We start from the raw sequence: 14,077 nt of genomic DNA, 5'->3' as shown, positions 1-14,077 counted from the left end.
TTCTCCAGAAGTGTGACTACTATCTGTGTTGAATTGATCTCATGGTCAGTCACTTAAAAGGAATTCTTCCTGGAAAGTGACACCACTTCTCGGAGCTGATTTTGAAAAAAATGTATCTCCAGAATTCTATAGAATGGATTTCAACATGGCCAAGAATACTAGTCCAAAATATTTGGACACCGGTGTCACACTTTAAAATGTCATTTACATTCACATGTATGCATTTAGCAGAGGCTTTTATCCAAAGCGACATTAAGAGCATTAAACAACAACATACCAACACAAGACATTCATTCAAAGAAAAGCACACCTTTCAAGCAAAACATTTGTTAGGTTTTAAATGATAAACAATTGATATAGCGTTGAAAATGAGGACAAAAAGTATATGGACATGGTTCATGAACTACTTGTGGTCTTCTACTAGGACACCTGTGTGAACCTAACTTCATACATGCATTGAAAAATCACCCTAAAAGGCCTAACAATAACCAAAAACGATAACTATAACAGTAACTATATTAGCATCCACACCAACACACCATAACATTGTTTATTCCAAGCATACGCTGCAGATTTGTCGTCTGTTACTTTAAATGCTCAAGCGCTTTGACAGCCAAACAGAATCCAGAAAACCTGACTTTTAATGTTTTTATCACTGAGCAGCTGGATAAAAAAATCGTTCTGAAAATGATTCAGACTATTCCGTTCCTCTGTGTGGTTATCGTTACAGCTGTGGTGTAAACTATTCCCCTATTCTCATAGAATTAGGATGATTATTAAAACTTTATCGTCATTGTTATAGTTATTTGGTGTTAAAGCAACAATATGTAATTTTTCACTGCTAGAGATTGCTCATTCAGAACAAAAGCGTAGCTTGAAGACTTCCGGATTTCGCAGAGCTTTTATTAGGCCACAGACGACCGTGTCTGCTTTTTCCGGTCATGCGTATGGGGGCTAACGCAGCTCTGTTTTATCATATTATAGATACATTATTTGAGTGTGTTGAAAGTTATGTTATAATGCTACTATGAGTAGGGTTGGGTACCGATTGGCACCGGTACCTATATAATCGGTATGTACCGGATCGAATCTGAACGCAGATTTTGATGCCACTTAAATTAAAACGTGCTTTTCGTGCTTTGGCTGGCGCCGAGCCAGAGACAGACACGCTCAGCGCTCGTCACATATCCCAACAATTAAGTGTTTTCAACCACATAATGTTTATTTTAGGTTTCAGACATTTAAATGCTCATAGCAAAAAACACACACTGATGTCTATGGAAGCAACAAAAACAATCCTTTCAGACAGTTATAACTTGACTACGTGTTTTATTCATATCAGATACACATTATATATTAACTAAATAGTTTACTCTATTCTTCTCCCTGTTCGCCGGTCACTTACTTTCATGTATTTCGTAACATGTGAATTAATTTACGTTATGTAAATACGACAGATTCGATTCTCTGAGGCGCAAACATGGCGCCGCCCATCGCGCATTATAGATCAACTAACACACATTCACTCACTCACACATATTTGAAAATCCGAATATCTGATAGTATGACATAGTTAGCAAGTTTGTGAATATTTTGAATAAAAAAGAAAAAACGAAATAAGCCCGATACAGCTAAGCTGTCATACAGAGCTATTGTGCAGCTGTGTGTCATGTGAGAAGCCTGAGGCGTCGCCATGGAAACAATAAGGCTATGCATTCTAAAATATTTAGCTAGAGAATATGATCACATTTCTGCAAAATAAAGCTGAAGCCTGAAGCTGGTTTGTAGCAGACCAAGAATACAAACTACTGCTGTTATTACTGTAACTGTTATTTAGGGTTAAATTAGACCTGTTGTAGTTGGGTTAGGTGGCTTTAGTTTTACTGTGAATTTGTTAAGTAAATTGTGTTTTGTATGTATTTATATATTTAAGTATACTTTAAACTTGTAATAAATTGTTCAATTTAAATAATAATAATAAAAAAAAATCAATAAAAAGCCATTCTTTAAATCTCATCCACCTAGTTATGTGGCTCTTTTTTTTAAGTTTAGGCACCGGTACTGTTTTAAAAGTATCGGTTTGGCACCGTAATCGAGAAAAAAAAAAAAAAAAGAAGATACCCAACCCTAACTATGAGACACTTGTTACACTCTGCAGTAAGCTAGATCGATTAGGCATGGTAAACCATGACACTCACGGTAAATTGAGAAAACGAGATTTAAACAATAAGACAGACTGTGTTGAGCTGTAATACAATGATTAGTTTTCTGTTGATGAATGTATCCAAACAGTTTCTCACCTGTCTAATAAAACATAACAAAAGCGTCTTTGGAGTTTCCATGGTTTCTACAAAATAAAAATGGAAATCGAGGGTAACGCAGATATGATGTCATTGATAGGAGATGCACGGACATGACTCGTGTCCTGGTTAAAATTGCTTATTTCTCTGGATTTAAACATTCTCTGAAACATTTGGGATAATGTTAGTACGCAAGTGAACAAAATATATAACATTGTTCTAGTGGTTTTTGGATATTTTAATCCAACAATCTTACATATTGTGCCATTAATGGCCCTTAAGAACAGTCAGAACTAGTTACTTCAAAAAGTAACTAGTTACTTCAAAAAGTAAGCTAGTTCTGAGAAAAGCTCTAGCACTACTTTGATATTTTGTAATCTAATCCAACAAGCAAAAACACTTTGTAAAATTTTTACAGGGTTTCCACTCTTTTCTTGAAATGATTTTCCAGGACTTTTCCAGGACATTTTCAAGACTTTTTCAGCTGCTACAGTGCGAGTCAAGTTATCACAACTAAGGCTGGGCGATATACCGATATTATCACATCGAGATATATTGTGAAACATATGTGATACTGTACCTATACCGTTATATCTGTATTATAGTTGTGCAAAGATTGTTGTCTTTCACAATGCCACCTGCTTTCCTCTACTTGCAATGCCACTCTACTAAAACAGAAGTTATTCTCTACTTTAGTTCATACACTGCTATTTTACTTGCTGATATCAGTTTAAAAGTCCAAACTCTCACAGTCAAGCTGTATTCGCAATCAGTCACTAATGTCAGAAAATATTATTATCGGACTTCTAAATTAATTGCATCTGCTCGCACCAAGGCACATTACCCATCTGGTAAACATAATGGCATAAACTGATGAGTTATGTGTTTTTGACTCTAAATTATTTTGATTGATCAAATCTTTGTAACCGTTTTTGTCAATTATATTGCTGAAATGAATAGACCTTTTGTAAAGCTAAATGTGTTTAAATGCAAAATCCATTTAGCCAATCTCAAATGAAGATCGCTGAACTCCAGCTTACTTGTCTGTGTTCTGATCATCCGTGCTTCTTCAACAGTGTAGATAGTGCGCGCGCGCGCACGTTGCCAGATACTTTTGAAAAGACAGAGTAGAAACGTGTTCTTTTAACAGAAAAGCTCTGCCTGGGGGATTCATTATTTTAATCTGGCAACCGTAAGCATGAACGCTCGTAAAAACAGAATGTAATGTGTTGTCTCATTTATTCGGCAAAACAAGTGGTTTTGGTCAAGTTTAAAAAAATGTTTATACACATTTCAGTCTTGTCTTATTTCGTCAACGATATTACATGTTATTAGTCACAGTTATCGTTTAATGACATGGGTGTCGTCTCTCATCGTCTTGTCTTAGTCAGGGAAAAAAAGGTCGCCAACGAACATTTTTCATCATAGTTTTCGTTAACAAAATTAACACTGGTTGTCAGACAGGAGTACCGCACGTGCACATTTGCCACAGAACTCACAATGTTCGTAGTTTAGAGGGGCAAGTCCTACCAGCGTACTGAAATGTCAAATTGCGTACTTGCTTGAAAACAAACATTCATGCGTAAAATGTTTAACCCTTGTTCATCCACAAGGAGGGAAAATTATTTTCCAGGACAACGCAAACGTTTCCAGGACATTTGACTTTTTTTCCCATTTTCCATGTGTTTTCCAGGACTGGAATTGGTCTTTCATTTTCCAGGTTTTCCAGGACGCGTGGGAACCCTGTTTTAGCTCTTTCCCCGCCAGCGTTTTTGAAAAAAGTTGCCAGCAATTGCCAGCTTTTTTTGATCATTTTCACAAAAGTTTCATGGCTCCCAGCATGGGCATCGGAGCCATTGTATGTGGGTGGGACAAGACCCACCCACTTTTTACGATCAATGATATTGGACCCACTCACTTTTATCGTCTCAAATTCAGCACGTCTGTTTACCTACCCCTAACCGATAAACACTTATTATTAAACACGTTAGACTCTTTATTTCCACTTTTCTAATATTTTCTTCATTTTAATTGAAAATAAATCCCTTTCCGATCTGATATGTGGTGGGAAAAGGGATCAGAGTGAGTTCGGCAAAAGGCGGATTTGAACCGCGGGTCGATTTGTGTCAAACCTTGATGCCACCTACACTATTGCCGCTCTTAATGACACAGTCATTTCCGTAATCTTGCCTTGTCCAACCAGATGTTTAGCAAACAAGACGATATATTTGTACTTAAAGGTCCCATGGCATGAAATTTTCATTTTATGAGGTTTTTCAACATTAATATGAGTTCCCCTAGCCTGAATATTGTCCCCAAGTGGATAGAAATGTTGATCGGTGTAAAGCCGAGTTCTGGCTGTCTTTCTCTGCCTTTGAGAAAATGACAGGCCAGACGAGCCAATCCTGAAGTCTCCTGGTTTGACGTCCAAGCAGGAACGGTTCCCTCCCTTTCCTCCGCCCAGAGAATCTGGCACGCCCATGCAAACGCTCGAGAGATCATTGCTTGTGAACGCTGGCAGTTTCTCAGTGTTTGGATGTACAAATGAAAACAGAAGTCTTTTTTCAGTTCCTTCTGATCTGTGATCAGTGATTTCTGATGTGTAGCTAATTATTTATTATTCGTGCACACGCTGCGGCTTCTCTCTCTCCCGACAGAACGGTGTTTTCGTGTTTTCTATCTTGTGAGTCAGTGTTTTTGTACGTCCTCGTCGCGTCTATCTGTTCTACAATGTGCATACAGTCGTTTCTGCTCAACATCAGCAGAGTAACATCTTTAGAGATAAACCTTACACACGCCGAGGCTCGGGCTGCACTGATCGGTCGGCCTCCAACATCCCCGACCCCCGGTACTGCATCTGGCCCACAGCGGAGGCACCAAACGCGGCGCGAGATTAAGCAGAAGGGGGGTAAGCGTGAGGGTCTCTGGGCTAGGCTAGCCAGCTATTCCCACAATAAACTGGATTACATTCGATTACTGCTGTTGTGTCTTTGTTTGCGCTGTGTACTCAATGCGCGTCACTGACGCTTTCCATATGATAGGAACATATCTAAAAATAATGGTATTATAAACACTTACTCATAACTCGTTCATCTCGACAGCTGTAATGGTACATTGCATGTGTTACAAAGTTGGTAATAATGATGAAGACGGACTCGGCGTGACTGGGACTCGTGTTTATTCAGAACTCTCAAATACAAACACAATAAACTCGCGCTGACTGACAGCGCTCTCATAACTCAGTAGTTACTATAAATAACTTTGTTAGCAATCGCTGAGCTCAGTCTCTGGTACATTAGTGATGTCCGGTTCGCGAACGATCTTTCTTTTGAACCGGTTCTTTTTAGTGAACCGAATCAGTTCACCAAATCGGACTGAATCGTTCTAAATGGTTCGCGTCTCCAGTCAGCGCTGATCCATAATTTACTAAAGTTACTAACTTTCTGACATGAGTGACAGCCCCTCCGACTAGAAATAGACTAATAACCTGAAGTATATGCTGTAACTAAAACAGTTCACTGAACTGAGACTGACAGAACCGATGTGAAGTGAACTCCGGTCCATCCGTCTCTCTGGCAGCAGCTCGTGCCTGCTCGTGCCTCGTAGACCTCGTTAAACCACGCCCCCTCCGCTCATATCAAATGCAAAGATGTCAGCCAATCACAACAGTGGGCGTTTTTACTGAAGTCTCACAGCAGACACGCCTCTTGTAACAGGGCATTCAGCCACAGGGCAAACAGCAGTATAGAAAAAATGCCTTTTATTTCTATGACATTTTATGATTTAAAAATCATACTAACACTATAAGTACACCTCAGGAAACATTATAAAATAATAGAAAAATGCCATGCCATGGGACCTTTAATGTAATGTAAATGGCATCTACTCCAGTAAAAATATTCTGAGAGGACCCACCCACATTTTTTTTGCTTCCGACGCCCATGGCTCCCAGTATATTTTATTGTATCAATAACTTAACATGCAATAAATCAAAAGAAAGATACAAAACAATATTTAGCTTCATGCATTCCTTTTTTATCAACACTTGAATATGGGCAGCATTAGAATAAAAGAGCAACATTGAGCAAAAAGCTGAGAAAAATCCAATGTCTGGATCGGTTTCAGAACGATGATCAAAAGATAGATGGAGTAGATCAAGTCCATCAACACCCCTAAAGCTTCACAGTCCTATACCTCGTCCTGGGTCACCATTTCATTTTGGCAACATTAGGCAGTTTTGATTTACATGCTGTTTAATATTGATGATCGCGTTATTTTACATATGCATATGATTACATATGATATTGCATGTTTCTGCTTCTTTTTCACCTGTGTTTTGATCAGGAGACTTGGTACTCTTAAAGAAGACGCGAAATAGCGCCCCCCACCGTATAACAGTAAAAATGCGCGTAATGGGAGCGGCGGCACTGGTTAAGTCTTGAGTGTTCAAATTATATTTTGGGCCACTGGACTCATATTAATAGCTCAAATTAGCATACATATTTAATTAAACACACACACCGAAATGAACAATTCTGCTGTGCTTTCTGCAGATTCTGTGTGGGCTGCTCATGATGGCATGCTTGAGGTCTTTCAACTTTGTTTGATTTTACATATTTACTTACAGACAGCCTCATTTTGTTAATACCAAAGGCTCAAAGGGGAAATTATCTTAAATCCTGACATTTAGCAAGTGAGATAGAGCATGTTAGCAATCAAATGGAGGAAAGAGAAGGAATCGTACAGCACGCAGGAAAAACAGCCGTAACGGACTCCAGATGTTAGCGACGGAGAGCTTGTGGAGGTCACTGCCAGTGCAGCTGAAGTCTGCTGAGCAGCCTGTGCCTGACAGCCATGGAATGGCTAGATTCATCCTGTGGTCTGGCCATGCTAGCTCTACGCCGGGCTGTGTGACGAGGATTTGGGTTGAAGGAACCACTGGAGTGACAATGTAAATTCTTAAAAACCCACTGTCTGGCAGGCCGAGGTTTTGTATATCCATTTTCGGGGAAAGTCTGACTAAACTGAGTGCAAGAGAGCCAAGTCATTTGTTTGGAAGCGGAATAAAATGCTGAATGCTGTTTTTGTTTGCTTCTACCTTCATAGCATTTCATGCGAATGGTTCATTTATGCTTCAACATAATAAAACACACAATACCCGATACCACCAAACCATCCCTAATGGAAAATCCGGCTTGAGAATGGTAGCTGGTCAATAGCTGATACCAACTAGTCCCTGCAGCTTTAAATCAACATGAATTACCATTTGCAACCCATTTTACTTCAGAAAAAAATGACATAATTGCATATAAAACAGGACAATAAAAACCAATAATAAAAAAATAGGGTGGTACTTGATTTTGTCCATTGGAAATTGATTGGATTGTGAAAAGTGGGTGTTACTTAACTCCCATAAGGTTTTATTTGTTAACTCCATTAGTTTAGTTAATATGGCCTAACAATAAACAATACTTCACTTGAATACTTCAACATTAATCTCAGTTAAATGTTAATTTTAACATTTAATGATACATTTTTAAAATCAAAAGTTGCATCTGTTAACATTAATGCAGAAAGCTAACATGAGGAATAAACAATTTTATTTTTTTAACTAACAAATATGCTATAAAAATAACTGTTATTAGTGTTTTTAAATATAAAATGTAGAGTACGGACTTCGTTCTATGTTGATTATATGTTAAATATAACCACCAATAAATCGTTCACAATGAGACCAGGGACACGTATTAAGATGGTAAATAGGGTTCATTACGACTTTAAGGTGGTCAAGACGGTTTTTGGAACATGGTCGCTGATAGAACAGCTAACAACCAGCCTGGTTCAACTAATAACCAGCTTGGACCAGATAATAACCAGCTTGGCCTGGCTAATAACCGGCTTCCTTGCACCAAACCGCAGCTACCATCTTAAGATGGTTTTTCCAGAAGGAATTACTCATGTCTGAAACTATAACTAACACTATAATGTGCCTGATCTTCTACAGCAAAGGTTGAAAAGGTATTACAGCAACCAACCTGTCACAGACAGTGAGATATCCATCACTTAAGGCCTGTTGAACTCAGAAGAAGTTCTTGATGAGTGGAGTAACCAGTTTCACCCACAACTTTACATGGCGGTCCGGCTGATTAAATGTGGAGTTTGACACTTGTGTCGAGCTCTGGTACAACATCTCCTGCTCCTGGACAAGACAGAAAACAAGACTTTACGTCAACCATTTTTTTTATTTGTAATCTCTCTATCTCAAGTGTTATGTCATCTCAAGTGTTTTTCTCAAAAAAGATAACTATGTAAACAAAGTTTCCTGTAATCTTCACTTATCAGGTTGTAAATGATTATTTAAAACAGTTCCAATCTGTAAAAACTGATGGCACTACCAATTAAGCATTCACTATTATAGCCTCTGTTCCCAGAATAGATTAATGGTTACAGCATTTACTTTACGTACGTACATACATATATATACATATATATGTGTGTCTCTCTGGTACAAAAAATCTGTAGTGTTACGGACAATCACAGTTTTTAAATTAGCCTCATATGGTGCCCGTCAAAGACTCATAAAGCAACATAAATTGTCAACATTCAATGATATCCGGTTTAAACTGTAATAAAACAAGTCTCTTGATATGACGTTTTATGTGTATGATGTTTTATGATGTTTCCAGTAAACCCTTACAAAAATGATAAGCCAGAGAAATCATAGTTGTTATTACAACACATCCCGACACAAGATGTATGGGTTATATGACCTAGTACTCTAAGAAAGTGCCGTAGAGCAGGGGTTTTCAAACTGGGGTCCAGGGACCCCCAGGGGTCCTCCAGAAGGTTCTAAGGGGTCCCCAGAAAATTTCAGAGAATAAAAAGACAAAGCAAAAATGGATAAAGTCTACCGAATATTCTAACGGTTTCATTTCTAAATGTTTCTCTCCTTTCGTGCTGTATACATTCCAGAATTGTAATTGTTTGCTTTGTATCATTAGTGAGTTTTTCTCACTAGTCTCCTTTATCTCGCTCACTGGGGTTGTAAGGCAGTTTTCTTAACGCAGTACGCAAGGTGCTTGCATACATTTATTGTGAAAGTTGCTTATACAAATACCTTTTAATTGAAAATATTATTCTTGGGGTTTATACATCCAACATTAATAGCCAATTTAAGTTGGGAAACAATATGTTGCATTTATAATGTCACACTTACTATTTATCTACAGTTTAAATGTTTTTTCATACATAAAAATAGATGGATTTAAGGAAGTGGGTCCCTCATAAAAGTTCATTATATTTGGGGGTCCTTGAGCGAGCTCTTAACATATTATACTCCATCACGTCTACTGCGGTCTCAAAATTCTGGCCAGTTGATCATACCGAGAATATCCAAATCAACTGCAGGCGGTCGATCGTTTTCCTATTTAGCACCTAAACTCTGGAACAGTCTTCCTAACATTGTTCGGGAAGCAGACACACTCTGTCAGTTTAAATCTAGACTAAAAACACATCTCTTTACTGTGGCATACACATAAAACACTTTTTCAATGAAATGATTGTTAGGCTGCATTAACTAGGTCAGCCGGAACCGGGAACACTTCCCATAACACCTGATGTACTCGTTACATCATCAGAAGAATGGCATCTACGCTAATGTTAGTCTCTCTGTTTTATCCCGAGGTTTACTGCAGTCAGCTGGATCCGGGCCGTATCCAGTTCAGATGGTGGACCTGCGCCCAGAGAAGACCAACACAGGACCCCGAAGTGTCTGGGAGACCGTGATTAGACTCCCCCTGAAACTGCCTCATCGACACGGCATCTCAATAAACCCGTCTCCAGCGTGTTGCCTCCGATCATTCGAATATTGCACTTTAATAATTATTTAATCAACATCATCCTCAATAAACCCGTCTCCAGCATGTTGCCCCCGGTCCCTCGAATATTCTGATCTATTATGACCTCCGAGCTGTAAAACTGCCAGAATAATAATAATAATAATACGCTGTTTGTTAATTGGCCAGAGGAGAACTGGCACCCCGACTGAGCCTGGTTTCTCCCAAGGTTTATTTTTCTCCATTAGGTCACCTAATGGGGTTTTGGTTTCCTTGCCACTGTTGCCTCTGGCTTGGCGTGCTCAGTTGGGGACATTAAATTTTTCAACTAAACATCGAAATACATCTAAATAATAAACTAAATTAACCATTTAAACTAAATTACTGATCAAATTATTGATCTAAAGCCCACACTGTCACTGTATGATACTTGAAATTTTTCCAGAATGGCTCTACAGCTGAATAAAATTATGCTGCATTATTTTCCTGTTTAACACTGTAAAGCTGCTTTGAAACAATCTACATTGTTAAAAGCGCTATATAAATAAAGTTGACTTGACTTGACTTGGCATTATAAAGTTTGAAAACCCCTGCCGTAGAGGAAGCCCAACCTGTTGCAGTTGCATCTGGAGTTCCTCGTTCTCTGTTACTATGGCGATCTGAGCCTCAAGATCCCTGTGCACAGAGCGATAGCCGAAATTTGGGGAGCCAATAAGAGTGAGGCAGGGGCGGTCTCTTCCTCCCACATAGTACCAAAGACCTGTGAAGAGTGAAAAAAAATTCAGAAATTGAATTGACCAGACCAGATGATGAGAAGTGCTTTATATAATTCTTCATTTTATTTGGACAATTGTTTACGGACTCTGTTCTAAAAATATTGAAAGCGCCCTCACTTTCATAATTGTGCATTTGGCATATGCTTTTTTACAGTGTATTTTTACAGTGATTTTTCTGTATTTTTTTCCAGTCACATGAGCTTAAAAGCATATTTAATTTCCACAGCCAACAATGCACAACTCATCTAAAAGGAAAAAAAACTAAATTGTCATAGTTGTGCTATGAATACAAACCAAACATGTGTTCTATTAATAGGCTACAGGCATTGCTTGCCACTTCAAACACATGCCAATGACAACCACCCTGACCTGAGGTAATGTTGTTGATGAAAGCTGAATATCAGGTAACACAACTGCCGGGAATACTATAGAATTAATTCCTGAGGACTTCCTTATGGACACGTGCAACAGCAATTAGCCTTCATATGCATCTATACCTGCTTTTAAGCTTAATTCAATTTAATTTTAAACCAAAACAAGCAAACTCAATGCAAAACAGTTTTTTCTTCATAACATCATGACATTGGGCATCTAGATTATAAACCACTTTGTGATCATACACTAGCTTTCAAAAGTTTGGGGGTTTTAAAGGAAAAAAACTTTAATTCAGCAACAATGGATTAAATGGATCAACAATGATCAAGACTTTTACACCGTTACAAAAATATTAGCAGCAGATCCTTTAAGTCCTGTAAGTTGCGAGGTGGGGCCTCCATGGATCGGACTAGTTTGTTCAGCACATCCCACAGATGCTCGATTGGATTGAGATCTGGGGAATTTGGAGGCCAAGTCAACACCTCAAACTTGCTGTTGTGCTCCTCAAACCATTCCTGAACCATTTTTGCTTTGTGGCAGGGCGCATTATCCTACTGAAAGAGCACACAGCCACCGTTTCCACGAAAGGGTGTACATGGTCTGCAATAATGCTTAGGTAGGTGGTCCACATGGATGGCATGACCCAGCAGAACATTTCCCAAAGCGTCACACTGCCTCCGCCGGCTTGCCTTCTTCCCATAGTGCTTCCTGGTGCCATGTGTTCCCCAGGTAAGCAATGCACACGCACCCAGCCATCCACACTATTCATCAAACCAGGAACCTTCTTCCATTGCTCTGTGGTCCAGTTCTGATGCTCACATGCCCACTGTTGCACTTTCAGTGGTGGACAGGGGTCAGCATAGGCACGAGTGGTCTGCGGCTATGCAGCCCCATATGCAACAAACTGCGATGCACTGTGTATTCTGACACCTTTCTATCAGAACCAGCATTAACTTCTGGAGCAATTTGAGCTACAGTAGCTTGTCTGTTTGATCGGAACACACGAGCCACCCTTCGCTCCCCATGTGCATCAATGAGCTTTGGCCCATGACCCTGTCGCCGGTTCACCACTGTTCCTTCCTTGGACCATTTTTGATAGATCCTGACCACTGCAGACCGGGAACACCCCCAAAAGCTGCAGTTTTGGAGATGCTCTGTCCCAGTCGTCTAGCCATCACAATCTGGCCCTTGTCAAACTCGCTCAAAACCTAATGCTTGCCCATTTTTCCTGCTTCTAACACATCAACTTTGATGACAAAATGTTCCATTGCTGCCTAATACATCCCCTAGACCTGTTGCTGTCTTTGTTTCCATCGCAGTGTAAAGTAAAAATGGTGGTTGAAATAAAATGCTGCGTGAACTCAACCAAATCAGCATGTTCAGCGCCCAATTCTCACCCCCAAAAGTTACTGAGCTCTGAAAAAGTACTACCTCGTGAGCAGGGACTATTTGAGGGGGACATTTTTACCCGGAACTTCATTCATACCCTGGTCCCTGCCATCGAAACACACAAGAGTACCACCCCAAAGTACCACATCTAGTTCCTGAGGTGAAAACATGGCTATACAAAGTTCTTAACAGAAAGTTCCTAAAGTTCTTTTAATGCTGAACATGAATTCATCTCAACGGCGGTTTTTGCCACATAACCCCATTAGAAGAAAACAAGCTACTTGCTACCACTTTTGTCTGCCAAAGTGCCAATAGAAAAACAGGCTTTTTGGTGACAGAATTGTGTAGTTATGGCATGACACGTAGTTATGAAACAGTGAGGTGGACTCAGTTAAGCCATTCACCAACAGTCTATTTCCTGAGGTGCACAGCCAGCGTTAGAACGGCAGCTAATGTTCATTGATTCTCTTTGTAGCTCTGCTGAGGGGACCTCTGCACCCTTATGTTCCCACTTCAGCTCCACTGTTTACAGGAAAATGATGGCATGACAAGGCTTTATCTAATAAGCCAGACTTCTCAACAGGAGCATGAAATTGAATTCCACAGACGCTGCTCAGGTTTGTCATGCATCTATTTTTCTCCAGACATCATTTTATTCTGTCCCTTCAGGTAAGGGGCCTTTATTAAAGTGTATGGGGAGACTCAGTTAATGCCATATGAATAACCAAATCAAATTTAGAATGAAATCATGTATTTTTTAAACCAAACTAATAACCACTCCTAGTTACAAACAGGTTGAAAAATAACAGTGGTGATCATGTTGCTTTTGGCCCGGTTGTGCATTTGATTTGTCTTAAATAACATACTGAAACAGTGAAGCTGAAATAGCTTAACATTCATCAGCCAAAAAACGTGGCCAAAGCATACCTCTTCTTTACAGAGAAAACATCACATCTGTCTGGCAGCCTCTGTGTCCTGAAGCGGTCCAGGAAGAACTCTGACGCTATTCAATCAGAGGTGCTGGGAAACCTGCTCTGCGCATTAAATTATGAGCTTTCCTGTTACACCCAAGTTTTGGGAACTGGGCTGATCTAGTCCAGTTCTAAAAAAAATAGTTCAGAAAACAAACACCTACCTTTAGCATGAAATGTCCAATCGGGGCGATGGTACTCATGCAAGTGGACACGGCTCTGCTGACCCAGCTGACACACCTGAAATGGACGGGGTGCTGAATGTTTCACTTTTAAAACCAACAAAAAGGTTATAAAACATTAGCATAAAAACACCACCCAAACCCTGCTTATTGAGTGCAATTTGTAGCTGCAGCTCATCTATAGAACAAGCAACAATAATAAACGGCAAAATTAAGGGTGGGCAGAGCAATGTTGGACAGCAAAGCCAT

At 39.5% G+C, this 14,077-nt stretch overlaps 1 protein-coding gene across 1 annotated transcript in view; it reads right to left on the bottom strand.

Moving 5' to 3' along the window:
- Nucleotides 1-14,077, bottom strand: part of pgs1 (phosphatidylglycerophosphate synthase 1) — a 38,235-nt gene that overhangs the window by 2,084 nt on the left and 22,074 nt on the right. Inside the window, exons 8-10 of the mRNA XM_079845960.1 lie at nt 13,811-13,886; nt 10,747-10,895; nt 8,336-8,499 (exon numbers count right to left, since the gene is read on the bottom strand). Coding sequence (XP_079702086.1) covers nt 8,380-8,499; nt 10,747-10,895; nt 13,811-13,886 — 345 coding nt within the window. The 3' untranslated portion in view covers nt 8,336-8,379. The remainder of the gene's footprint in view (nt 1-8,335; nt 8,500-10,746; nt 10,896-13,810; nt 13,887-14,077) is intronic.

The sequence above is a fragment of the Gobio gobio genome (genome assembly GCF_949357685.1).
Source record: "Gobio gobio genome assembly, chromosome: 20".
NCBI classification, from domain to species: domain Eukaryota; kingdom Metazoa; phylum Chordata; class Actinopteri; order Cypriniformes; family Gobionidae; genus Gobio; species Gobio gobio.
Note: the sequence above shows the minus strand (reverse complement) of the source record. Positions and strands in the feature narration are given on the sequence as shown.